Source organism: Lontra canadensis, unplaced genomic scaffold, assembly GCF_010015895.1.
Source record: "Lontra canadensis isolate GAN:19392208 unplaced genomic scaffold, GSC_riverotter_1.0 scaffold9, whole genome shotgun sequence".
Taxonomy (NCBI): Eukaryota; Metazoa; Chordata; class Mammalia; order Carnivora; family Mustelidae; genus Lontra; species Lontra canadensis.
This window is the reverse complement of record NW_022631003.1, coordinates 15,850,024-15,875,028: the sequence shown is the minus strand read 5'-3', so window position 1 is coordinate 15,875,028 and position 25,005 is coordinate 15,850,024. Positions and strand designations below refer to the sequence as shown.

The 25,005-nt window shown below is 41.5% G+C and overlaps 1 protein-coding gene across 2 annotated transcripts in view; it reads left to right on the top strand.

Annotated features, from left to right (window-relative positions):
- LOC116866164 (TBC1 domain family member 30) overlaps positions 1 to 25,005 on the top strand; it is a 37,164-nt gene that overhangs the window by 5,087 nt on the left and 7,072 nt on the right. For both annotated transcript variants that reach the window (XM_032854904.1, XM_032854905.1), the window contains exons 4-10: positions 1,324 to 1,449; positions 3,454 to 3,639; positions 9,324 to 9,492; positions 11,616 to 11,784; positions 15,739 to 15,844; positions 22,432 to 22,544; positions 24,053 to 24,192. In XM_032854904.1, the coding sequence (XP_032710795.1) occupies positions 1,324 to 1,449; positions 3,454 to 3,639; positions 9,324 to 9,492; positions 11,616 to 11,784; positions 15,739 to 15,844; positions 22,432 to 22,544; positions 24,053 to 24,192 (1,009 nt within the window). The remainder of the gene's footprint in view (positions 1 to 1,323; positions 1,450 to 3,453; positions 3,640 to 9,323; positions 9,493 to 11,615; positions 11,785 to 15,738; positions 15,845 to 22,431; positions 22,545 to 24,052; positions 24,193 to 25,005) is intronic.

Sequence of the window (25,005 nt, the reverse complement as noted above, 5' to 3'; positions counted from 1 at the left end):
TCCAAACAGGAAGCACCCTCCCACAAGATCGTCTCCAGAGTATGCAAGCACAAGGAAGGCACTGGGGGTGCTGAGCACAGTGAACCAAGGGGAAAGCATTTGGAGAGAGGGTTATAGAGGTAAATGTGATGGGGGTCAGGAGATGGCAGGTCATGTAGACATTTGAAACTGCAGTAGGAGCTTTGCCCAGTCTCAGACGGGAAGCATTGGGAAGTTTTGAGGTGGGGAGTAACATGATAAAACTTATATTTTAAAAGGACCTCCCTGGCTTGATAATATGAAGGACAAGGGCGGAAGCAGGGAGATCGTGGAAGACTTGGGGTAATTCAGGCAAGAGGTGGATCAGGGTTGCCATAGTGGAGATGGAGAAAAGGGGTCAGAGTCTAGATGTATTTTGAAGGCTAAGTGGACATGGATTCCTTAGATTGAATATAAGGTATGTTGTTCTGATGCTTGGGAGAAAAATCTGGCTGGGGATATTGATCAGTGTACCTCCTGCTAAATTATGTTCAAATACCAAAACTTGAAGTGCTTTCTTAATATATTAATTTACAAATCTAGTCTTTTTTTTTAGTAACATATAATGTATTATTTGTTTCAGGGGTACAGGTCTGTGATTCATCAGTCTTACACAATTCACAGCACTCACCAGAGCACATACCATCCCCAATGTCCATTGCCCAGCCACCCCATCCCTCCCACCCTCCTCCCCTCCAGCAACCCTCAGTATAAACCTAGTCTTAATACCTTTAGAATTTGAACATTGGGGGTTCCCCTGTTTCTTACAGAAACAGCTTTTTGGAATAAAGTCATCAAAGGAATAAAAATATCCAGTGACTCTTTTAAAAAAAAGTTATTCATTATGGGACCCCATCTGTCAGTTTTGTGTGTGTGAGAGAGATTGAGGGATGATTTAAAGGCAGAGGCTGCTCCACGGTGAAAAAAGACCCATTCTCCACGAATGTCCAAGTACAGAGAGTGATTCCAAGCCAAGTATAACAAGCTCAGAAGATAGTATAGCTAATCCAGTGAACTGAGATAAGAGTTGAAAAAATTTTTTGTTTCCTTAACAGTATCCCTTCCTAATGGCTGAATCATTGCTTAGTGCATAATAGAAGGTCAACGAATATTAATGGAAATAATAAATGAAAGACCCTAATTGGTGCAATTCAGTATAGCAAACATTTCAATGAAAAGTTGATTTCTACATGTGGATCTGTTCCCATTTTCTTGTTAGCTGCAATCACTTTTTTTTTTTTTAATAAAGAAAGGTGAAATTATTTATTTTACTTTAGGATTCTTCTTTATCTCTTAATATTTTAGGTTTGGTTGACTTTGGCAGATCAGTATTTGCACAGTATAGCTATTGATTGGGACAAAACCATGCGTTTCACTTTCAATGAAAGGAGTAATCCTGATGATGACTCGATGGGAATTCAGATAGTCAAGGTAAGGCCCCTGAATTTCACCTGTTGTTTTGACCTGGAAGGAGGTTTCTAAGAGCCAGATGTTCCCTGGACAGAGGATCAAACCTAATGGTCTGAATGTCCGTATATTTTCTGCTTTCTTATTCCGTTAGTTAACAGCCTTTTAATGGGAACTTTCACTCTGTCTTGTTTTCATAAATTTGCATGTTGGCGGTAAGAAGAAAATGTTCCTATTCATATTCTGTTTACTTGCTCACTTGATAGGAGATTGAAATTTCTTTTTCTTTCTTTAGCATGGGTCAGTGCTGTTAGCTGGATTTTTACATGAAAATTACAGGTTGTGAAATTTAAAGTTAAGTATATTTCATGTTAGAGTGGGTTCTTACTAGGATCTTTGATAATTTCTTAACTGCCAATTTATGAAGATAGTCAGATTGACTGATGGGTCTACTTAAAACCAGATGGTCAAGGGTTCAAGCCCGCTGTGGAGACAGCTGTGGTTTGCCTACTGGGATTATTACAATTGATTGGGGTCTGTTGCCAAAAGCCAAGGTTGCTGATTCAATTTGATCCCACTCTTGTTCTCTTATATAAGCCTCTAACACATGGCTTTTGGTTTTATATGAGTTCATTACAGTATAATGCTAAGCTCGGGTTTTTTTTATTTTTATTTTTTTAAAAGATTTTATTTATTTATTTGACATATAGACAGCAAGCAAGGGAACACAGGCAGGGGGAGTGGGAGAGGGAGAAGCAGGCTTCCCGCTGGGCAGGGAGCATATCAGGGAGCCTGGATGGGGTGGGGGGTTAGGAAGTGGGGATGGGGGGTGTTGGGGAGCTCGAGGGGCTTGATTCTGATTCCAGGACCCTGGGATCATGACCTGAGCCAAAGGCAGACACTTAACAACTGAGCCACCCAGGCACCCCTAAGCTGGAGTTTTAAAAGGGAAATTGTCTCTCATTAATTTTGGCCACCAGAATTTGGCTAAGGTTTTGACAGATTTGAAGATACTTTTTTCATGAAGAAGTCCTAACTATGAAAGGAGCTGCTTTATGATCTAACTCAGTCCGTTTCAGACAAATGTTAAAAAGAATGATGAAATTCTATTTTGTATGTTTATAAAGCCTGGGCACTGTCCATATTTTAACTGTTTATTTGGAATTTCAGAATGTTTCTCAGAGATGAAGTATTCCATGTTTGAAATGTTTTCTTTCTGTTTAAATTGTGAGTTAAGGCAGTATACATTTTATAACAATCATGTTATTTAGAGGATCTTTAATTTTTCTCATTGACGTGAATGCTGTGTCAGTAAAATGACATTAGCTCCTGAAAATCATAATCTCTGCTTAGTTATTAAATTATATATATTGCCTTCATTAAATACTAAAGCACGATAGATGTTTATTTTTTATACAAATTTATAAAATAATTTGGATAGATTTTTCTGTCTTGGACAGAGTGATTTTCCTGTCTCTCTACAGTATTGCATTTTTTGCTATTTTGATATTGCTCCTTAACATTATTTGGAGTTTTGATAGTTGAATATTACATCTCATTTCAGAGAAAGGAATAATACTAGCACTGATCATGCATACATTGAAATGACTCTTATTTTATCCGAGACATAGTATTAAAAGAAACTTTCAGTTTATATAGAAATAGAATGTAATTTCTGTTAATTGAGTCACTTTTGTATTAATTCTGGAAATACTTTAAATTTTGACAGAAAATTCTGAAGAAGGTTAGAAAATTTGCCTGACTGAAATTGCTCTTGACAGTGTTCTAAGTCAACTACATCTCAATAAAACTGGGAAAAAAATGTATCTTAGCATATTAGAAAAATTTAGGAAAAAGAAAATTTTAAAAATTGTTTTGGCCCATGTGTATAGGGTACATAAACATTTTTAAAAGCTAAAAATCCATGCTGATAATCTGATTCTATTTAATGCTGAGACAAAGTTAAAGGCATTTTTTGGAGAGACTATAAGGAGACATTTTTAAAAAAATATTGTTTGCCTTCTTCAGGATCTTCACCGCACAGGCTGCAGTTCCTACTGTGGCCAGGAGGCTGAGCAGGACAGGGTTGTGTTAAAACGGGTCCTGTTGGCCTATGCCCGATGGAACAAGAATGTTGGGTACTGCCAAGGCTTTAACATCCTGGCTGCTTTAATTCTGGAAGTAGTGGAAGGCAATGAAGGGGATGCACTGAAGGTGAGTATGGGGCTCTGAAGAGGGCAGTTGAAATTCTTCTGAGAGTGATATACTGGAACTGTCATTCCTCTTCCCTGATGGCCATTTGCTATACCTTGTAATGACCCATAATCACCACTTCCCCCATGTTAAAGCCAGGTCAAGTGATGGACTCACATATCTGCCAGATGTGAGGAGAATGATTGTTTTTGATCCCATAGATAAAACATCACATTTTTAAAGCAAGCTGAATATGAATTGTATTAATTTTTCGTGATTTGTAACAAATTAGCTGCTTAAAATAGCAAACATGATTTACCTCACAGTTTCTTTGAGTCAGGAACCTGGGTGCACTGTAGCTGGCTCTAAGTCATATTGTTGTGTCAAACTGTTGGCTGGGTCTGCAGCCTCATCCGAAGGCTCAGTTGGGGACAGCATTCACTTCCAGGTTCATGTGGTTGTTGGCAAGTTTTAATTTCTCACAGGTGGCTGGCCCAGGGCCTAGGTTCCTGGTTGGCTATTGGCTGGAGACCTTTTTTAGTTCTTTGCCATGTCTCCATCTTACAACAAGGTGGCTGGCATCCCTCAGAGTGAGTAGGAGAGTAAAAGAGAATGAGCAAGGCAGGAGAGATTAAACTGCAGATTTGTACCCTAATGCCAGAAGCTGCATTCCATCTTTTTTGCCTTATTCTGTTCATTAGAAGCCAGTCATTGGGTCCAGCTCTTACTCAAGGGGAAGGGCTCAATAAGAATGTGACTATCAAGAGGTGGAGGTCATAAGGTCGTCATGTTAGAAGCTGCCTGCTCCACAAGTTATGTTTAATTCCGGTTGGATCTTTTTATTGCTTTACTATCTCATAGATGGGGAGTGGTATGGAGGAGGTAAGCTGAGAGTACATGTATACGATGGAAGGTATTTGCATGGAAAAAGGTTATGGAAGTGAATTATATTTTGTTATCTTTTAATCTTCAATGCCTGGAACCTTTTTCAGTAAAACATTTTGGAAACACTTTGAGATGGGTTACAAACAATTTAAGCTAATAAATTGGAATGGAGTCCGTGAGTCACCAGAAATAATCTTTATGAGAAATGAAGCATTTCACATGCACAGGATGGCTGCTTGCTTATTAGCCTGGGGCAGTATGGGATTGCTAATTCATAATTGAACCATCAAACTGCTATGGGTTGTAAATGCTTTGTGATGGATGGGATGGATACTCAGTCTTTGTTTTCAGGAGTCTCCCCCGGCCCCAGCCTTGTGTTTGACTGCGATAAATACCTTAGTGATATTCCCGGGCACTGACTAATGTCATATGGAAAAATAAACAAATGTTCCTCCAGGTTTTATATGCGTCATGGTGGAATTAATTATAAACCCAGCCTGACCTAGTCTAAGTCTGTATTCACCCTTTCATTTTTTCCATTCCTGTACTTCAGGAAATAGCTCTGAAACTCCTTCTTCGTCACATTAAGTGGGGGAGAGGGGAGCCAATGACAAATCAAATACATGAGTTCAAAACATTTTTTATTAAGCCTTTGTTTTGCTCAGTTATCAGCTTTAGTTGATTTTGTTCTTTTCAGATGTTATTTCTGTGACTATAAAAAGGACTGTTGAAAAGTTGGAATAAGCAATTCAGGTTAGGAGTGAGGTGGAGAGGTCTGGGGGCGGGGAAATACTTGCCATTCAAATCATGAAAGAAACTCCTTGACAAACTAAAAATTCACATAAAAAAGATGGATGAGATAAAGCTGAGGAACTGAATATTTATATTTCTGTCTCTAAGAAAACGAACTCCGTGAGATGAAATGACATCATCATCATTTCAGAATCTTGTGGTTAGACATTGAATATGCAGAGGAAGATTGGATTCATGAAGAATCACTTCAGATGCAAGGGAAAATATTGGGGTCAGTGTTTTTTAGCTGCCACTTTGGCCCCTGCAAGTTTTAATTATTAAACAAGTAAATAGTTTATTTGAGAAGTAGTTAAACCATTTTGCCTGCTTTTCAGCACTTACTGTTTTTTCTTAGTAACTGTTTTTAACTATTTGTTAAAATGTTTAGGCTCCTTCATTATTTACTTTTAAAAAAATATGTAATTTTTTTAGAGCAGTTTCAGGTTCACAGCAAAATTGAGAGGAAGGTACAGAGATTTTCCATATACCTCTTGCTCCCACAAGTGTACAGCTTCCCCACTATCAACATTCCCCACCAAATGTGCATTTGTTACAATCCATGATTGTAACATGGATTACAATCCACAGGTTGCCTGGTGCAGGTCATAGTCGCCTAAATTGCATAGTTTACATTAGAATTCACCCTTGGTGTTGTACATTCTGTGGGTCAGACGGATGTTTAATGACGTATCTTTATCGTTATAATATTCATCCAGAGTGTGTTTACTGCCCTAACAATCCTCTGTGCTCTGCTGGTTATCCCCCTGCCTTTCTCCCCTACCCCCCACTACCTGGGCAACCACTGATCTTTTTATGATCTCTTGCTCTATCCTGATGTCATATAGTTGGAATCATACAGTATGTAGCCTTTAAAGATTGGCTTCTTTCACTTTGTAATAAGCCTGTAAGGTTCCTTCCTGTCTTTTCATGGCTTGGTGGCTCATTTATTTTTAGGGCTGAATAATACTCCACTGTCTGGGTATGCACGGTTTATCTGTTCACCTACTGAAGGACGTCTCTGCTGCTTCCAAGTTCCAGCAAATATAAATAAAACTGCTATAAACATCTGTGCACAAGTTTTTGTGTGGACATGAGTTTTCAGCTCCTTTGGGTAAATACCAATGAGAGTGATCGCTGGATCAGATGGTGAAAGTATATTTAGTTTTGTGAGAAACCACCACACTGTCTTCCCAAGTGGCTATAGAATTTTGCATTCCCACCAGCAATGTGTGAGAGTTTCTGTTGCTCCACATCCTTGTCAACATTGGGTGTTGTGTGCATTCCAGATTTTGGCCATTCTTTTTCTTTCTTTCCTTTTTTCTTTCTTTCTTTCTTTTTTTTTTTTTTTAAGATTTTATTTATTTATTTGACAGAGAGAGAGATCACAAGTAGGCAGAGAGGCAGGCAGAGAGAGAGGGGGAAGCAGGCTCCCTCCCAAGCAGAGAGCCCGATGTGGGGCTTGATCCTAGGACCCTGGGATCATGACCTGAGCCAAAGGCAGAGGCTTAACCCATTGAGCCACCCAGGCGCCCCTGGATTTTGGCTATTCTAATAGGTGTGTGCCGTGGTGTCCTGTTTTAATTTGAATTTCCCTGATGATATATGATGTGAATCATTCTTTCATATGCTTATATCCCATCTTTTTTTTTTTTTTCTTATATCCCATCTGAATGCATCTTTGGCAAAGTACTTGTTTGTACTTTGTACTCTACCATTTTTTTTTTTTAAGATTTATTTATTTATTTGACAGGCAGAGATCACAAGTAGGCAGAGAGGTAGCCAGTGGGGGGGGGGAATTAGGCTCCCCGCCAAGCAGAGAGCCGGATGTGGGGCTCGATCCCGGGACCCTGGGATCATGACCTGAGCCGAAGGCAGAGGCTTTAACCCACTGAGCCACCCAGGTGCCCCTGTTTGGTCCATTTTCAGTCACATTATTTTATTTGGAGTTTTAAGAATTCTTTGTATATTTTGGATAACAGTCTTTTATCAGATACGTCTTTGACAAATATTTTCTCCCAATCTGTGGCATGTCCTTTCATTCTCTTGACATTGTCTTTCACAAAACCGAAGTTTTTAATTTTGAAGTAATCTAGCTTACCAATGGTTTCTTTCATGGATCGTGTCCTTGCTCTTGCATCTAAAAAGTCATAACCATACCCAAGGTCATCTAGGCTATGTTATCTTCTAAGAGATTTATAATTTTGCATTTTACATTTAGGTCTGCGTTCTCTCTTGAATCATTTTTTGGTGAAAGGTGTAAGGTTGTATCTAGATTTAGTTTTTGGCATGTGGACGTCCAATTGGTCCAGCACCATTTATTGGAGACACTATTTTTGCTCTATTGCCATTATTTATCTGAATTTTTTTAAAAAGATCTAATGCTTGGGGACGCCTGGGTGGCTCAGTGGGTTAAAGCCTCTGCCTTCGGCTCAGGTCATGATCTCAGGGTCCTGGGATCGAGCCCCGCATCGGGCTCTATGCTCAGCAGAGAGCCTGCTTCCTCCTCTCTCTCTTCCTACCTCTCTGCCTATTTGTGATCTCTGTCTGTCAAATAAATAAATAAAATCTTTAAAAAAAAAAGACCTAATGTGTGGTCTTCAAAATGTATCAGTGGGTGGAATGACCCACCTAGCACGACACACGGCTGTCTCTGATGCCCTATGTGAGACTTTGAGATGCCTTTGGACAGAGAATTTCAGTGTGTCACAGGAATTACTATGATAACTGAAAATTTTTGTTTTTCTTGTTTCATGTAATTTTGAGAGATCATCATTTCTTCAGAAAAGCTAAAGTATCTCTCTCAGTATTATATCCTTAGATAAAAAGTGCCATAATAGACCATTACCTTTAAATATTGCCTTTGTGAGCCTGTCCATCCCTCTTCTCCTTACTCAGAGAGGGCAGTCTTCTCTGCTGGACATCTGTACCCCCTCATCAGCTGGCCCTAGTCCCTCCAGGACCTCCTTCCTCCACACAGATTGAATCTACTGTTCTCCTTTTATTGCTCAGCTCCCCCGGTAATAAAGGTCTCAGAGGGACTCTCTCAAGAGAATGGCCCAGTCCTTATTGGCTTAGTCAAAACACTGACCCTAGAAAGTAGAAATTGAAAGCCAGAGATGAGGGAAAGATGGGCCCTTGTCAGGTCTGGGAGATAATTTTCTTGGGAAATAGAGTTTTGTGTTAGACTGAAAATTAAAATGTGAGACCATGATATAGGGCCAGCTATGATTTTATTCTTAATTTTGTTTTTCCTGTGCTCCGGGGAGTGAGTGGTCTTCTAGGGAGGAGGAGCACAGCAGAAGATACGAGCTGACAGAGTAAGGACCAGAGATTGACACACAGAACTCGTGTGTTTTGCTGGGTCATTCTGGTGGTTCTTGACATCTTAGCAAAGGTAATACAAATAGAAAAGTAAGAATGAAAATAGTAATTTGAAGAACTTGTGAGATAATCTTATGAAAGAAATCCAGACTTTGAAAGTACCACATGTTCAAACAAAATCCTTGTTGCATTGTCCTGGGAGAGGAAAGTGGACGGAAAGCCACTCTCAGTTCCAATAACCAGGTTGATGCTAAGTGCGTCTCTAGACTTGCTTTCGTTTGAGGCGGGGTGGGGTGAGGTTTATGATGGTTCAGCTCTTGGTTTTCATATGAAGGTTGTGAAACTGTGCTGCCACCAGGGAGCCAGTATGGGATTGCTGCTCGCTGCTGATGGAGCTCGGGCTCCATCACTGAGTGAGGCTGAGCCTTGTACCAGCACAGCTCCTTGGGGGCTGAACTCAGGTCTGGTCGCCCATCTAGAAACTTCAGACAGCAGTGGACTGTGGGTCTGAGTTCCTTTAATAATTACGCCTCTTGCTCCTCACCCAGCGTGGAGATGAGCCACGGAAGTCCAGAACATTCAGTATTGACACATTGGAATGATGGTGTGCTTTGGCTAACTGCATTTTTTAATATGTTCCTTTTATTTGGGACATGTTGGGATCTCAGTGTTTAGGAAGCGATCTTATTCTTTATCTTTTTCTTCAGATTATGATTTACCTTATTGATAAGGTACTTCCTGAAAGCTATTTTGTCAATAACCTCCGGGCTCTGTCCGTGGACATGGCTGTCTTCAGGGATCTCTTGAGCCTGAAGCTCCCCGAGTTATCTCAGCACCTGGACACTCTTCAGAGAACCGCGAACAAGGAAAGTGGAGGTAGTGATGACTCGGCGCCGTTACACCCGTGGGAATATTTCACTCCCCCGATTCCACTGTCCCCCCTGAGCCTAGACCTTGAGCAGAAATACTTGTATTCAGGTGTTTCTGTTCATGAGTGTTTGGTGCATTGAAGTAGATGGTTAGAGAACAAAAACACAACTGAAAAAAAAAATCATAGGGCCCGTGTTGAACCTCAGACTGGTCCTGGTTAGGAAGTTCGTCAAGAACCGAGTACTTTACCAGTCCTGGATGGACACCTCACAGGATACATTGCTCCCTAGGTGGAGAGTCTGTCTTACCATCTAGTTCAGCTGTTCTCAGCTCATACCAACCCATAGGAGTTCTTTAAAGCTGAGCAACTGTACGATTTCACACAGACTGTGCTTTTGCCTGAACCATGGAACCTGTGGAGAGTCAAATATGCATCCCCCTTAAGTTTTAGGAGATAAACCAACAGTCTTTTGGATTCAGATATTCAGTGCTCCCTTTATCTATCCATGGTAGGGGTATTTAGGTTTACTAGAGATGAATGAGTCCGCTCTTTCTGGAGAAGGGCTCCCCGGACCTCCAGGTAAGCTTCAGAACCCTGCAGGGGGGGAGGCCCTGGGTCGAGGGAGGGGTGGAGCCTCTGCTCAGCAAGTGGGAGGCCCTGAGTTGCCGCTGTCTGGTGGGCATGGCCCCGCTTGCTGAGGAGCCCAAGCTCGAGGCTGTGGTCGTACCTGCTGCCTGCATTTGCCTAGCTCTGTGCAGGGGTCCCAGGAAGAATAATGAAGTTTGTTGTGTTTCCTGGAAATGGTTGCCAGTTCCACACCCATGCATTGAAATCTGGGAAAATAGGAAAGGATGTGAGGACCTAATCTGTGATTACAGGACACTGGACATTTTAGTGATGCCTGGCTGTCTCTCAGCATTTCCTTCTCAGCCACCTGAATAATCTTTAATTTGGCTGTGCAGTGCCCTTGCACACCTCTGGAGGTGTCCTAATACATCCGGATAGATTGCCTTGCCTGTCCGATGTCAGATATGCTTTCCTGGGTTCCACCTTTGCCTCCAAATGTCCTGAACTTGCCCGTAAGAGCTGCCCTCAGATTCTTAATTTTCTGAACCATGATGCTCCTTTGTTTTTGCAGAAGAAGAGAGAAAATGAGTGCAGGAGAACAGATCTTGTTTGGCTTATCCTTGGGTAAATGTGTAGTCTGACTAATTTGGAGGGAGAATCAGTTTAAATACCTACATTTTTACATTTCATAAAATACATACTTAATGCCATCACAGGAAGTAGGAGGGAGCTCTGTGTTTTTGGTAAATTCAGAAACTTCAGTGTGAGCTGTGTGATTGTTTAATTCACAATATTTTAAAAATTTCATGTTGTTTAATCTGCAAATACTCTGAGCTTTTCCAGCTCTCTTTCTGTTATGATTTCCAGTTTAATTCCACTGTGGTCTGAGAGCTGTGCATAATTTAAGAAGTAGACAAGTAATTTCATAAAGAGCCATGTTTTTATCAGCAGCACTTGAATAAAAGTGGCCTTTATGAGGTTTCGAAAATTGGATTATACTTTTAAGAGGCTAAAATCCTTTCTTTTTATCCTGTTTTTGGTGAGGAGAGCATTCTCCTTAATTTTCAACACCCCAAAATAGGTAGAGCCAAATTAAGTTTTAGGTTAAGATTTCTGAAATATCGGGGCACCTGGGTGGCTCAGTCAGTTAAGCATCTGCTTTTGGCTCAGGTCATGATCCCAGGGTCCTGAGATTGAGCCCTGCGTTGGGCTCCCTGCTTAGCAGGGAGCCTGCTTCCCCCTCTTCTTCTGCCTACCATTCCCCTCGTTTGTGCTCTCTTTCTCTGTCATATACTAAATAAATAAAATCTTTAGAAAAAGGATTTTTGAAGTATCATAAAGAATTTGTGAAAATCTCTTATTGAGGTTTTTTTTTGTCAAACACACCTGTGTTCTTCCAAAAAAAAAGGAAGGAGCCAAGGGAGGAAAGAACCAAAATTTAGAGATCTAAAGAAATCAGTTAGGAAATGTAACATATTTGGTGGTTGTGGATGATTGAACAAGGCTAATTTTATATCTTGCATCAATTCTGAAGAAACACAGAATGTTTGTTTTATTTCAGGTGGCTATGAGCCCCCACTCACGAATGTCTTCACGATGCAGTGGTTTCTGACTCTCTTTGCTACGTGCCTCCCTAACCATACGGTCTTAAAGATCTGGGATTCAGTCTTCTTTGAAGGTTCGGAAATCATCTTGAGAGTGTCGTTGGCCATCTGGGCAAAATTAGGAGAGTAAGTGATTTCCCCATTCTGTTTTGTTCTGTGGTGTGGGGGGCTTTAAGCAATTTTGTGCTCTAATGTGAAAAGCATCTATATTTAAGTAGGAGCAAAAGAGAAAGTTGGGAACTTTGTTGAATTGCTTTAGCCTTCTGAAATCTTAGTTGGCTGATTCTTGATTATCGAGGGGCAAATAGAATCTATGTTGGGGAAGAGGGGGTAGGCTTTTTCAGGTCTCTAGATCTCTACTTCAGTGCTAGTGTCCTGGCTGGTTTACTGTGCACCCTCTCCCTGGACTCTAGTTGGGAAGAGAGGGAGGGAGAGGAACTGAGATGGAAGAGGAAGATTGGGAGAGGAGTATCTGTGTTTGTTGGTTAACATTCACGATTTGAATGATTTTTAAGTCCTTAGTATTTATTTAGTTCTGCCCTTCAGGGCCATAATAAAATTAAATGAAATAATATGTATAGGGTCTCTCTGGTGCTTAGTACATAGTCAAGAGTAGAACACACAGAGGACACCTGGCTGGCTCAGTCAGTAGAGCATGCGACTCTTGATTGCAGGGTCGTGAGTTCAAGCCCTACTTTGCGTGTGGATCCTACTTAAAAAAAAAAAAAAAAAAAACGTAGAACACATTGAACTTCTTATTTTTCATCAGGAATTAATTCTGTGATGAAATCTGTTACTACCAAACATAGTATCACACAGATGTTAATTGTATTTGTTACCAGTAGCGGGACTGTGAAAAGGAGGGTATTTTCACCCATCTCTAATATATTATGACTATTATGTTAAAATTCTACACTTTGGGTAATGGAAGGGATATTAGGATGAAATTGTTAGAGTTAAGATGCAGAGAAGTTTTTAATGTTTGTTTCCTAGAGTTTTAAATGACTTGAGTGAGTACTCATAGACAACATGTCAGAAAACTAATAAATCACTGCCAGTGTTTTGTTTCAAAAACCTTTTAACCAGTCTTTTATTTATGTTAAGTTGTTTCCTGGGAGACTTGCAGTATTTCCCACTTTTTGCAAGAAAGATCCACCAACTATCAATTCAGGGATTTAGAAAGATCATCATGTTGTACAACTGTTTGGAAACAGCACATATCCATCTCCTTTGCTTTTGATTTTTGGTATACTGCTTCTCAGCTGGGCAAATAAATGAGTCTGCTGGGGATTTGGAGTGCTGATTACTTATCTTTTCATTTTCCCTCGATATCTAGATCTTTCTGCAGTCCTACATTTCCAACCTACTCTATGCCCGAAGCTCCTTGAACTTTGACAGTGTCTGTGGGTGGGATAGTCCAGTTACCGGGTAACTAGTTTATGGAATTAAAACAGTGTAGCACTTTACTGAGGCTGAGTCTGTTGAAGTCACCTTTGTGCTCATGCTTAGTTATGGGGCAGGAGGAAAAGAAGAGATTCTGGTTTTACTCCCCCCCTCCACCCATCCATTACGTGTAGGACCAGAATTTGTCTGGTCTTCCCAGAGAGTCATGGTGTGGACCAGCGTTGCTCGAAGCACTGTAGAGGTGAAACTAGCTCGTTTAGTGCTCACCATTATTTTATGAGGTAGGTACTATTCTCACCCCCATCTTATAGATGTGGGAACTGAGCCACAGAGAAGTTAAGTGAATTGCCCAAGGTCACTTAGTAAGTAGTAGGGCCTGATTTTGAACCCAGATATCCTGGCTCTAGGATCTGCACTTTTTTTTTTTTTTTAAGATTTTATTTTTATATAATCTCTACAACTAATGTGGGGCTCGAACCCACAACCCTGAGATCCAGAGTCACATGTTCTACTCCCCAACTGAGCCAGCCGCGTGCCCCTAGAATCTGTACTTTTACTAACATGAGTCTACTGACAATAAACCGGTATTGTTTGTGAAGTTCAGGGAATAGAGGAATGACACTGGTGGGACTTTAAATGTTTCAGTGTCTTTGCTCCCTGCACTTCTACATCTTTTTGAGTATGCCACTTATTAAACGAAAGGGAAGGCAGCCAGCACAGTGCTGTCATGACATCAGGCAGCTTAAACGCCTGGTCTCATTTGGTTCTCTGCATAACCCCAGGAAGTAGGTAGGATTCTTCTCCTGCCTTTCCAAGTGGAAAAGCTAACCCAGAGGGTGAATTAACTAGCTCATGGTCCCATAGCTCATCAGCCGCAGAGCTGGGACTTAATCCTGGATCTTTCGGACTCCAGCGCCTGTATTCCTCCCCACAAACTTTTTGCTGGAAAAATCATGAACTACAGCTCCGTGGGACCTCTCCATTCCCCTTCCTCCTGCAACTTGGCATTTCTTCTTTTCACTTACATCACGGGGTGCTTTGGGAATCCGTAAGCTGTGGACCCTCAGCACAACCTTCCCTGGCGTCTCTCAAGTATCCTTTCTCCTCTGACCCCCTGCGTTGCCTTGCTCCCTCACATGTCATCCTGGCCTAGCGCCATGTTTCCTCCCTGGTCTTCCCATCATACTCTACACTTGCCATGTGACCTCCAGCCGACCTTGCCGAGGGCACATCTGTTCCCACACTCCCTTGGAAGTGCCTTTTAGGGACTCTTGCCCTGAAGAGCCTCAGCAGGCACGTGACGCCATTGCCATCTGCTGTCTGCAGCTCTGTACCCTCGCTCTCTCCGTCACCCTCTGGCCATGCAGGCCACCTGGCCACCTTTGGTCGCAAGGAGCTCCTTCCACAGCCTGGAAAGGGCCTGCCGTCTCCCGCATCCACGTCTTTGGAAAGCTTTTTCTTCCTTGTCAGCCTGGAGTATATTTTTCAGAACTCTTCTGAAGCATTATTTCCTTTCCTCACCCTCCAGGGTACACTTAACCACTTTTTCAATTATGCCCACACGCTACTCTGGAGTTTTGCAATAACACTTCAACAGGCTATTTCACTTGATAGCAAGGGGACTGAAGAGCGCACTTGAGCACCTGCAGTTTTTCCATCATCATGGTGTTTTCTGGATGGCCCCGTGGAAATTCCCCGACATTAGCGTATGTCAAAGTGTATATCTAATAGGTTGGGGGGGCAAATATAATTATCCTACGTACAGAAAACGTGGTAGTAGATAAAACACATGCATGGTATTTTTGCTTTATTTTTTGATATTTATTTATTTGCTTATTTATCCGTGCCAAAAAGGTTGTTGCAGTAAAGCATGGCCCCAGGACCCGCGGGCAGGAAGAGCTGCTCACAGCGCTTTTTGCTTGAAACTCTTCCTTTTTTCTCCCCCACCAGAAGGATGAAAGTCTAACTTGCCTTACAGGTTGCCAGGTGACAGGTTTCTTTATTTACATGTAGAACCAAATGCAAGAAGCACGGTGTAATGGCCAGCTGGCTACAGTAGCTAGAGAAGAACAGAAAAATTTCTGTCTGTGAAAGCGTCCAGGGGATGGTGAAAGGTGCAGAAAAGTTGGAAGTTCTTGTTCTTGTATTTTTCATCTTTCACTTCTACTGTGGTTTGGTTTCAGTCTATTGGTGATAGCACCATCGTGGCCCCAGATTCCCTACAGCGGGTAATTGTTCTTCGGGACCCAATTTTGTGATTATTAGTTCTGACGGATGGTGGGTGTGTTGTGTAGAACGTGTCACATGAAAATAAGCAAGATGCCGTGGGTGGGGCTGTGAGGCTGGCGGGCAGAAACGAGAGATAGGAGCTCATCCTGTAACAAGTACTTCTAAGCCATCTTTGTTGTTTTTTTGTAGACTGTCTACCAGGATTGTGATTTATTAAAAAAAAAAAAAAATCAGCCCAAATGGGTTAATTTGGAAATAGCAGAGAATTGCAAGCCAGGACATGCAAACTGTGTCCAAGCCATGGACAAGTGCCTAGGATTGTGATTTTTGTTGATTGCTAACTTTGATGGCAAGAGGCAATACCTTGTTTTGCACCTGCAGCATATACCTGATAAATAACAACAGGGGGGCCTAAACATTTTCTTCTGCTCTCCTTTCTTTATCTAGGCAGATAGAATGCTGTGAGACAGCAGATGAATTCTACAGCACCATGGGGCGTCTTACCCAGGAGATGCTAGAGAATGACCTTCTGGAAAGCCATGAACTCATGCAGGTGAGTGGGCAGCATGGCCCGACCTCAAGGAACCCAGGGAAATATGTTTGGCTAGCCCTCAGATTGTTTTTCGCTTGACCAAGAGTCTATATATAATTTGATCAAAATCTGTCACAAGAGGAAGGAATGAATAATGGGTATTTGTTATGCTTCCATTCAAGCTGTGTTGCTTAAGAGTCCAACCTCCAAAAAAAAAAAAAAAACCCCAAAACTTCCAAATCTGATTTTTTTTAGATTTACTTATCTTTGAGGGGTGCTTGGGTGGCTGTGTGGCTCAGTGGGTTAAGCCTCTGCCTTTGGCTCAGGTCATGATCTCAGGGTCCTGGGATCGAGCCCCACATCGGGCTCTCTGCTCAGCGGGGAGCCTGCTTCCCCCTCTCTCTCTGCCTGCCTCTCTGCCTACTTGTGATCTCTCTCTCTGTCATATAAATAAATAAAATCTTTAAAAAAAAGAAGATTTATTTATCTTTGAGAGAAAGAGAGTGTGTGAGTAGGGGGAGGGGCAGAGGCAGGGCATCCTCAAATAGACTCCCCATTGGACAGAGAGCCTGCCGTGGGGCTCGATCCCAGGACCCTGAGATTATGACCTCTCGTGACCTGGGCTGAAATCAAGAGTAGGATGCTCAACAGACTGAGCCACTTGGGCATCCCTGAATCTGATTTTTAACCTTTTAAAAGGAGACTTGTGGGGCAACATAATGATTTTGGGGAAGAAATTGTTGAGGATAAAAAGGAGATTATTGGATAAAAAGGAGATTATTCTAATCAGCATTTTAGTTTATTTGTTTTATCCATATTTTCTACTCATGTCATTATGTTGTTTTTTTTTTAAAGATTTTGTTTATTTGAGAAGTTGAGAGAGAGCACAGTGGTAGCGGGGCAGGGGTTATAGTGCAGAGGGAGAGGGAGCAGGAAGCCCGGTGCGGGGCTTAATCCCGGGACTCTGAGATCTATGTATTAATCATAAGTTTTAATATGAAAGACTTGAAGGGTTTTGTTATTTTCTGGCATGTTATTATATCTCAATATCATATTCACAAAGGCATTAAAATTGATAGTATAGAAATAACAACAACATTGTTAGTATTCTCTCTTGCATTAGGTTCTATAATATGATTTTACCCTTATTTTCCTCTGACGCTTCCGACTGCTGCTTCTCTTTCTGGTTGTTCCTTCTGCCCACCCACCAACCGTGGGTCTTATCCAAGGTTGTCCTTGGGCCTTATTTCCTTCTTTCTCTGTGATTTCTCTCTCCTTTTTCTGGGTTTCAGTTTGTACTCGTATGCTGGGTTCCATGCATGAGGTCATGTTTGGGTGCTGCGCCCCGTCAACAGATTGGAAACCGAAGACTCAGACCCTGACTTAGCGCTGGAGCAGTGAGGAGTTTCTCTTCCTTTATTCATTTCCTGGCATCTCCAGCTCCTTCTCAGAATCCCTGATGTTTAGCAGACAGCTGCCTGACTCATTGAGAATGGTGACCACCCAACAGAACTTCCCTGAACATTTATAGTTTTTACTTCAACTTTCCTTTGCATTCTTATCTCTTCTTCCTTTTTTCCTGTCTCAGAGGAGGAAAAATCTCTGTCTGAGGCTGACCTCGATGCTCTGGTCCCGACTCTTCTCACATATCCCGGGGCCATGGCTGCATCATTGCTCATTCTCTCTCAGAGGGAAGTACCTTTATTGAACACGGCTCTGTGTGTGAGGTCCACGCTTGGCATTTTCCATGTATGAGATCCTCCATGTCCCACAGAGCTGCCAGAATCATATGCCCAAGGCAGGACGTTGGGGTACCATCCCTTCTCCCTCACTCGTGAAACTTCAGTGGCTACTTCCGTGTCCTGCCTACAAAATGAAGCAGGACTTCTCAGCTTTAGCATCAGTACTCTTGACCGGCATTAACGCATCTTTTCAGCCACAGCTTTTGTGTTTTGTACCCTTGACTTACTCTAGTCAAGTCAAGCTGTCTTCCGTGCTCCCTGAAATCCCTGGGAATATGCCTCCTCTGTCCCTGTGCCCCCGCTGCTCAGTCTTTCCCTTCTACCTCCACATGTTCAAGGCCTGCCTCCTCCTGAAAAGTTCAGATACCATTTCCTTTGTGGAACATTCTCTGATAGTCTCAATGAAAATCATCCACCCCCCCCAAAGAAAAGCATCTCCCATTTCTTTGAACCACTGTGGCATTTTCTTTGTACATCTCTCATGAGCATTCATCACGTTTGACCTTGACTGAGGACCATCTTCTTTCCTAGGTGATATTTTTAAGCTCCTTGAGGATAGGGATTGTGCTTTGCTCATAAACACTTAGCACTTTGCCTTTTACTGGAGCTGCTCAATAAATTTATTACTTCATTTAGCAAATACCTGTTAAGAGTCTGATTAGTTTCCTGCCTTCTCTTTTTCAATAAATGTTTGTTGGATTAAACAACACTCACAGATGGTGGCCCTCCTTCTAGATTCCCTCAGCTCTAATACAGTTGGCATTTTGCTGCCAGAGTGATTGTCCACACTGCCACCTGGGTGTCTGCATATGTGAGTGTGTGTGTGTGTATGTGTGTGTGTATGTGTGTCTTGAGGGCAGTGGTACAGAGCAGAGCAGGAAGGGGACTCATGGTTGAGGGAGTGGCATGCACAAAGTCATAGCCACTGGAAAACTTGGTGGTGTGTGAAGGAAACGATGAGGAGTTTGGCATTTGGGGTGGGTATGGAAGACCACAGCCCATGGTAAGGATTGGACTTGACCTTTTAGGCCAGTGGTTGTGATATTGTGCTTGCTGGAATTCCAGGGTTTCTGTGGAGCCTTTGGAAAGGGAAAAAGAAGACCTGAAAGGTCCTAAGGAGAGAAGGAAAATGATCTGAGTTGTGACTTCTGCCAGATATGGGCAGGGGCAGCATTGTGAAGGGCGGACTTGAGGGGTCAAGTCTGACAGCAGGAGCTTGTGAGAGGCAGTGATGGGTAGAAACAAGGATGGAACAGAGACGATACTTAGAAGGCGAAATTGATAGGACTTGGCCTCAGAAGATGGATATGCAGAGAGGGAAGAAGAAATGGGGAAACAAAGGCAACCGACAAGTCTCTGGCTTAGGAAGGCGAGCATAAGTATAGGGGGGAGGAAGAATGGTTTGTTTGGAGACAGGTTGTGTTGGAGGCCCATTCTGGCTGCCCATGCCTTACCTATGCAAGGTGTTCCCACTACTTCACGGCTGGAAGGTGGGAACAGAGCTCCCACCCAGCCCTCTCTGCTCCTGCGCTCTTTCTCTCACGCTCTCAAATAAGTAAATAAAATCTTGCAAAAAACACAAAAGAAGCTTAAAGATCAACTACCCTAATCCTCTCACTTGACAGAGAGTGAGTATGTGGCCAGTTCCTTTGGCTGTCGGGAGCCAAGTCCTCCACTCCTGGGCTGTGCTTTTTCCCTACTGCCCAGCACACAGCTTCCGCATTAGTCAAACTATGTCTTTCTCAAAGCGGGACTCCCCTTTACAAAAATAAAGCCACATTTCATTTCCCTTAAGCATTGCCAGAACAAAGGAGAGCTATGTTGACATACACCCTCTTTGTCCTACAGAAATGTCCAGTCTTGGGAATTAGAGAAGAGAGAACCACCTCATTCCCCTGCTTTAAGAGAATCCTCGAGGGAAGAATGCAGGCTGTGGTTTGATTGATTAGAAGCCATTTTAGTGGCTTTTCTTCTGCTGAGGAAAACATCTGGGTGGAGATGAACTGAGCTTAATTTTGTACAACTTATGTTTTTAGGCTTTTTTTGCAAAGCATGTCAGTCATGAAACAAGACATAGAAATTTTTTTTTCCCAGCAGTATCTAAATATAAATGTCTGTTTAAGTGCACGTCCATAGTTTGGATCATAAGTTGACTTGTTGGTTTTCTTTGGCATCATAGGGTGTTACTGAGAGAAATGGTGAATGTCATTTCAAGGCACTCTTTTTCCTGTATTCACTCTTAAAAAAAAAAAACAACCCAAAACTAATTCAGTGGCTGGGATCCAATTATGGTGGGCCATAAATCTGCCAGCAAACCTGAAATGGCTCCAGATGAAAAATGTGGACTGTGTATAAGGTCTTTATTTTCGAGCTGAAGACGTGGAAGGATTCTCCCTGGTGGTCTTCTTCCGTTCTTTCAGTTCTCAGTGCCACACACAGAATAATCTGCTGGTTTTTTTCCTTCTGTAAATCACATCGCTCTTTTTTAGTTTTTAATTTTATTAGCAATGGCTGGTTTTAAAAAAATGGATAGTGTCTGGAAAAGAGATTGGGAGGATGCCGGTGAAATTGTATATATGGATTTCAATAAGACGTTTGACGAAGTCTCTCATGACTTCCTTGAGGGCAACAGAGAGAAAAATTACATGCTTTTGTTAGAAGGGTCTGTAGGGAAAACCTACGTGGAAGTGCTCGTCAGTAACGATTGTTACCTCTGGGGGGCGCTCCGGTGCCATCTCGTGGGATCTGCCCTTGGACTGTTCACCCCTTTTTTAAAGATTGATTTATTTATTTGAGAGAGAGGGAAAGAGAGAACACGCACATGGGGGAGAGGGGGGTAAGGCAGAAAGAAAGGGAGAGAGAAAATCCCAAGCAAATTCCCTGTGAGCACAGAGCCCAAGATGGGGCTTGATCCTGGGACACCAATTTCATGACCTGAGCTGAAACCAAGAGTCAGACACTCAACCAGCTGAGCCACCCAGTTGCTCCTGGAATGTTCGGTTTTTGCCATCAACGATGGCATGGAAATGACAAGAATGTGGATGTATGTCCAAAAGAAGGATCATGTCTGATTAATGAGGGCTGTCAAAAATTGTAACCGTCTGCTCTGCAAAACAATGTGTGCCCGTAACTGGGAGTGTATAAGCAGTGCCTTTGTGACCATCTGTTATAGGAGATGTTCTAGAGGGAATCTCTGTTGCAGAAGGAGGTTTAGCGAAATTATGTTTACATTCCTTTCTAGCCCTAAGATCCTATTAGCGTACCATATTTGGCTGTAAGGCGACTTGTAACATACCTTCCTTGGAATCTGTTGTAAATTTCTGATTTACAAAGTTGGGAACCTAGAGCTTCTTGGGTACTCTGAGGGCTGTGGTGATGTGTTGTGTGCATTCTTGGCATAAACTTGCCTTCAGATGTGAGACCTTCAAATACGTGAATGAACATATGAGAAGAAGTAGTATAAACACGTTTGTCTCAGGAGCACTGATTTCTTCTATGTAGGACTAACTGAAAGTAAAGGATAAAGAAAGAAAGATAAAAAATAGAGAATGAAAATACCAGTGGGGCCAGTTTTCTTTTTGCTCAGGTGTCTGAAACTGAGTGGAAGCTTGAAGGAGATCTCTAGGAGCTCGGGGCCAATTACCCTAGGGTAGGATGGGATGAAGTAGGGGCAGGATGGACTTCCCATTCCTTACTTATCAAGCTTCCTTCATGAGGCTGAACAAGGGAATATTTTGATAACTTTTTATAAAGACTGGCAAAAATAAAACACACGTGAATCTTTAGCTGGTTGCCCTATTAATTGTCTTCAGTGAGACATCCTACTTCATTTATAAGGAATTTTGAAATTCCTAGCATTAATAATGTCATCTTTTAAAGTTGAATCCAAATGGTATGGGTTTCTTTTTTTAAATTATCGAGGTATGGTTGACATATAGCATTGTTAGTTTTCGGTTAATGGCTTCCTGGGAGAAATGAAGCTGTGATTAATACACGTTTTTTGGTGAATATGTACTTGAAGGGTTGAAGTAATATGTTTGGAGCAATTAAATTTTAATACAATTAAGAGAGCAAACAGGACCACTTTCTTCCTGCTGATAGAGTGATATATAATTTTGGAATCCTGGAGGAAGCACAGGTGCTTTTCCCATTTTTATTTATAGATTTTTGGCAGCTATGCTTTACACCCTGTCACTTTATTCATTTCTTTTTTTTTTTTTCCTTTAAAAATAACAGCCAATAATTTTCACCTAGAACTCATTCACGGGCATTTGAAAAGGTGGTATCTTTGGAGAAAGTGGGCAGCTGATCACAAGATCATCCACTAGATTTAATTTTGTCCAGAAGGTTGACATTAAATGTCTATAAAATCATCAAACAAAGCTTTGAAAAATAAGCACTAGTATGAAGATCATCGATGGGTACTTTATTAAAGAAGTAATAGGGGGCTCCTGGGTGGCTCAGTTGGTTAAGCATCTGACTCTTGAACTCAGCTTGGGTCTTGATCTAGGGGTCGTGATTTTGGGCCCTCATTAAAAAGAAAAAAGTAATAGGGAGCTGTGAATTTCTGAATTAACCACTTGTCATTGGGCCTGGAGGAGGTCAGATTGCCCCCGTCTGCCACCCATGTTCACCACTTGGAATGCCCAGTCACAGCCGGATTGATTTGAGAACTCACCCCTGCGTTTATCAGTACTGTTGTCTTTCTCTAAAGCAGGTATTGAATAGAATCTCTCCACCTGCTGGGTAAGGTGCAGAATCGACCTCTTCACATCCAAATCATAAAACTCTAATGTCTTCCTAGGATTGATAAGAGTTGTCTAAGGCTACCATTTCAGACTTGGCATTTTTGCTTTTGTTTTCCAGACTGTTTATTCTATGGCCCCATTCCCTTTCCCACAGTTGGCGGAGTTGAGGGAAAAGTACACTTACAACATTACACCATTCCCAGCCACAGTTAAACCCACCTCTGTTTCTGGGTAAGGTCTTTTTATCCCCCCCTTCTTGTTTTCTTGATGGGAGGCTTAGTACTTTAATGTGTTATTGTAACTTTGTATTTGTTAATCCCCAGATATATATATGTATTTTTTTTCCAAAGTATTTTGGTGCTTAAAATTTGAATGTCTCTTTCCCAAAGGTTTTGATTGACATTCAAGAGAGAGATTTTTAAAACTGTACTTTCCGAAGAAGATTGAAGCATAAACTAAAGGAATATTTAGAAAGTTATTTAACAGTATCAAATATTAAACATTTTAATAATTAAAGTAGGGTAGAACAGGTGCATGAAGAGACAGATGAACTATTTTGAAATGTAAAGACTGACATTGACAAATATATATATAGAAATTTAGTGTTTGAAAACTTAGCATATCAAATCAATAGTGAAACTTTTTATTTAAATGGAAAAAATGAAATAATAAAATTAGCAGAAGAAAATGTGGGAAAAATATCTTTAGTTCTTTGGAAAGGGAAGTCCTTAATCATGGATTCAAAAACACCAGGGAAAAAGTTAAGTACTTTTAAAAATAATTTTCTGCATGACTGAAAACAGAACCAAACCAAAAAAACCTCCATAAACAGGCACAAAAAAATGTTTGTGAAAAAATATTTGTAACTGATATCTTGCATATATAAAGCTAGAAATCAATAAGAAAATGAACACCCAATTGAAAAATGATGAGAGAATGGGCATAGGTAGTTTACATGAGGAATGACATCACTGGTATTAAGAGAAATATAGCTTAAAGCTAGACTGAGACTCTGTTTTTATCTGTCAGATTGATAAAAATTCAGAAGACTGACGTGCACCCTGTTGATGAGGCTATAGGCAAACACTCTTGCACATTGCTGGCTGGAGGTTAATTATTACAAGATTTGTGGCAGGCAATTTGGCAGTATTTCCCTAGATTACTAGTACATATTTCCTTTGACCCAGCAATTCTATCTTTATGACTTACTCCACAAATATATTTTTACACCTGCCCAAACCCAGTATGTATCGGGTTATTTATAGTGGCATTGTTTAATGACAGTATGTGAGTGTAGACCATTCAGGTGTGTGGCCTGGTCCCGTAACATGAGCCACATGCATTCAATCTAATGCAGCAATAAAAACAGGGCGAGGAAGCTCTACATGTGAATCTAGAGAGATTTTTAGGTAAATAGATGTGAGGTGCACAACAGTGTAGATAGTATGCTATTTGTTCAAAAAGAGAACAATAAGACTGTATAGTTATATTGGCTTACGTATGCGTAACAAAACTGAAGAACACATCAGAAATTAGTAACAAGGGTCACCTTTGGGAATTAGGTGGGGCAGGGGCTGAAGTTGGACAGGGAAGGGAGGGAGACTTTTTATAGATAAGTTGTATGTCCACTTCTATATAAAACTCATGTATATGTCATTTAAGCCATGTGACTGTATCATTTATTTTTTAAAAATACCACTATTTTCCTTGAATATTTTTCTTCTTTTTTGTTTTCCAAGACGGCATGGGAAGGTCAGAGACAGCGATGAGGAGAACGATCCAGACGATGAAGATGCTATTGCTACTGCTGTGGGGTGTCTCGGGCCTTTCAGTGGGCTCCTGGCACCTGAACTGCAGAAGTACCAAAAGCAGATCAAAGGTAAAGAGGCGGCTGTCTATGTAGGCGATCTCTGTGTATTGGTTCACTGTAGCAAATGTATTATTATTGTGTCGGATAAATGCCTGCTGTTTCCTGGCCTGATTACCCGTCTATTGAAAGTGTCTTCCGTGTTACTTTATCTTTTATTTAAGATTTATTTATTTATTTAAAGATTTTTTTTTTAAGATTTTATTTATTTATTTGACAGATCACAGGTAGTCAGAGAGGCAGGCAGAGAGAGAGGGGGAAGCAAGCTCCCTGCAGAGCAGAGAGACCGATATGGGGCTCGATCCCAGGACCCTGAGATCATGACCTGAGCCCAAGGCAGAGGCTTAACCCACTGAGCCACCCATGTGCCCCAAGATTTATTTATTTTTGAGAGAGGGAGAGAGAGAAAGTGTGCACACATAGGGGAGGGGCAGAATCCTCAAGCAGACTCTGTGCTGATCATGGAGCCCAAGGCAGGGCTCAATCTCATGACCCTGAGATGACCACTGGAGCCGAATCTAAGAGTTGGTCACTTAACCGTCTAAGCCACCTGGGCACCCCTACTTTATCACTTAGTAGGATCTCTCTGTGAGGTGTTGCATACATCATACATATTTCTTTTTCTTTCTGAGGGGTTTTGCGCCCACTTTATCTGATTCCACTTGGTATGCTCAGCTCCCTAGCTCAGAACCTGGCATAGAACAGATGCTTAGTACCACATGCTATCTGAGTTCAGTTGATACAGACTGGCTTCTTTTCCACTATAGAAATGTCCTCTGAAACATTAGGATAGCCTCTACTTGAATCTGAGGGATTAAAAACTCA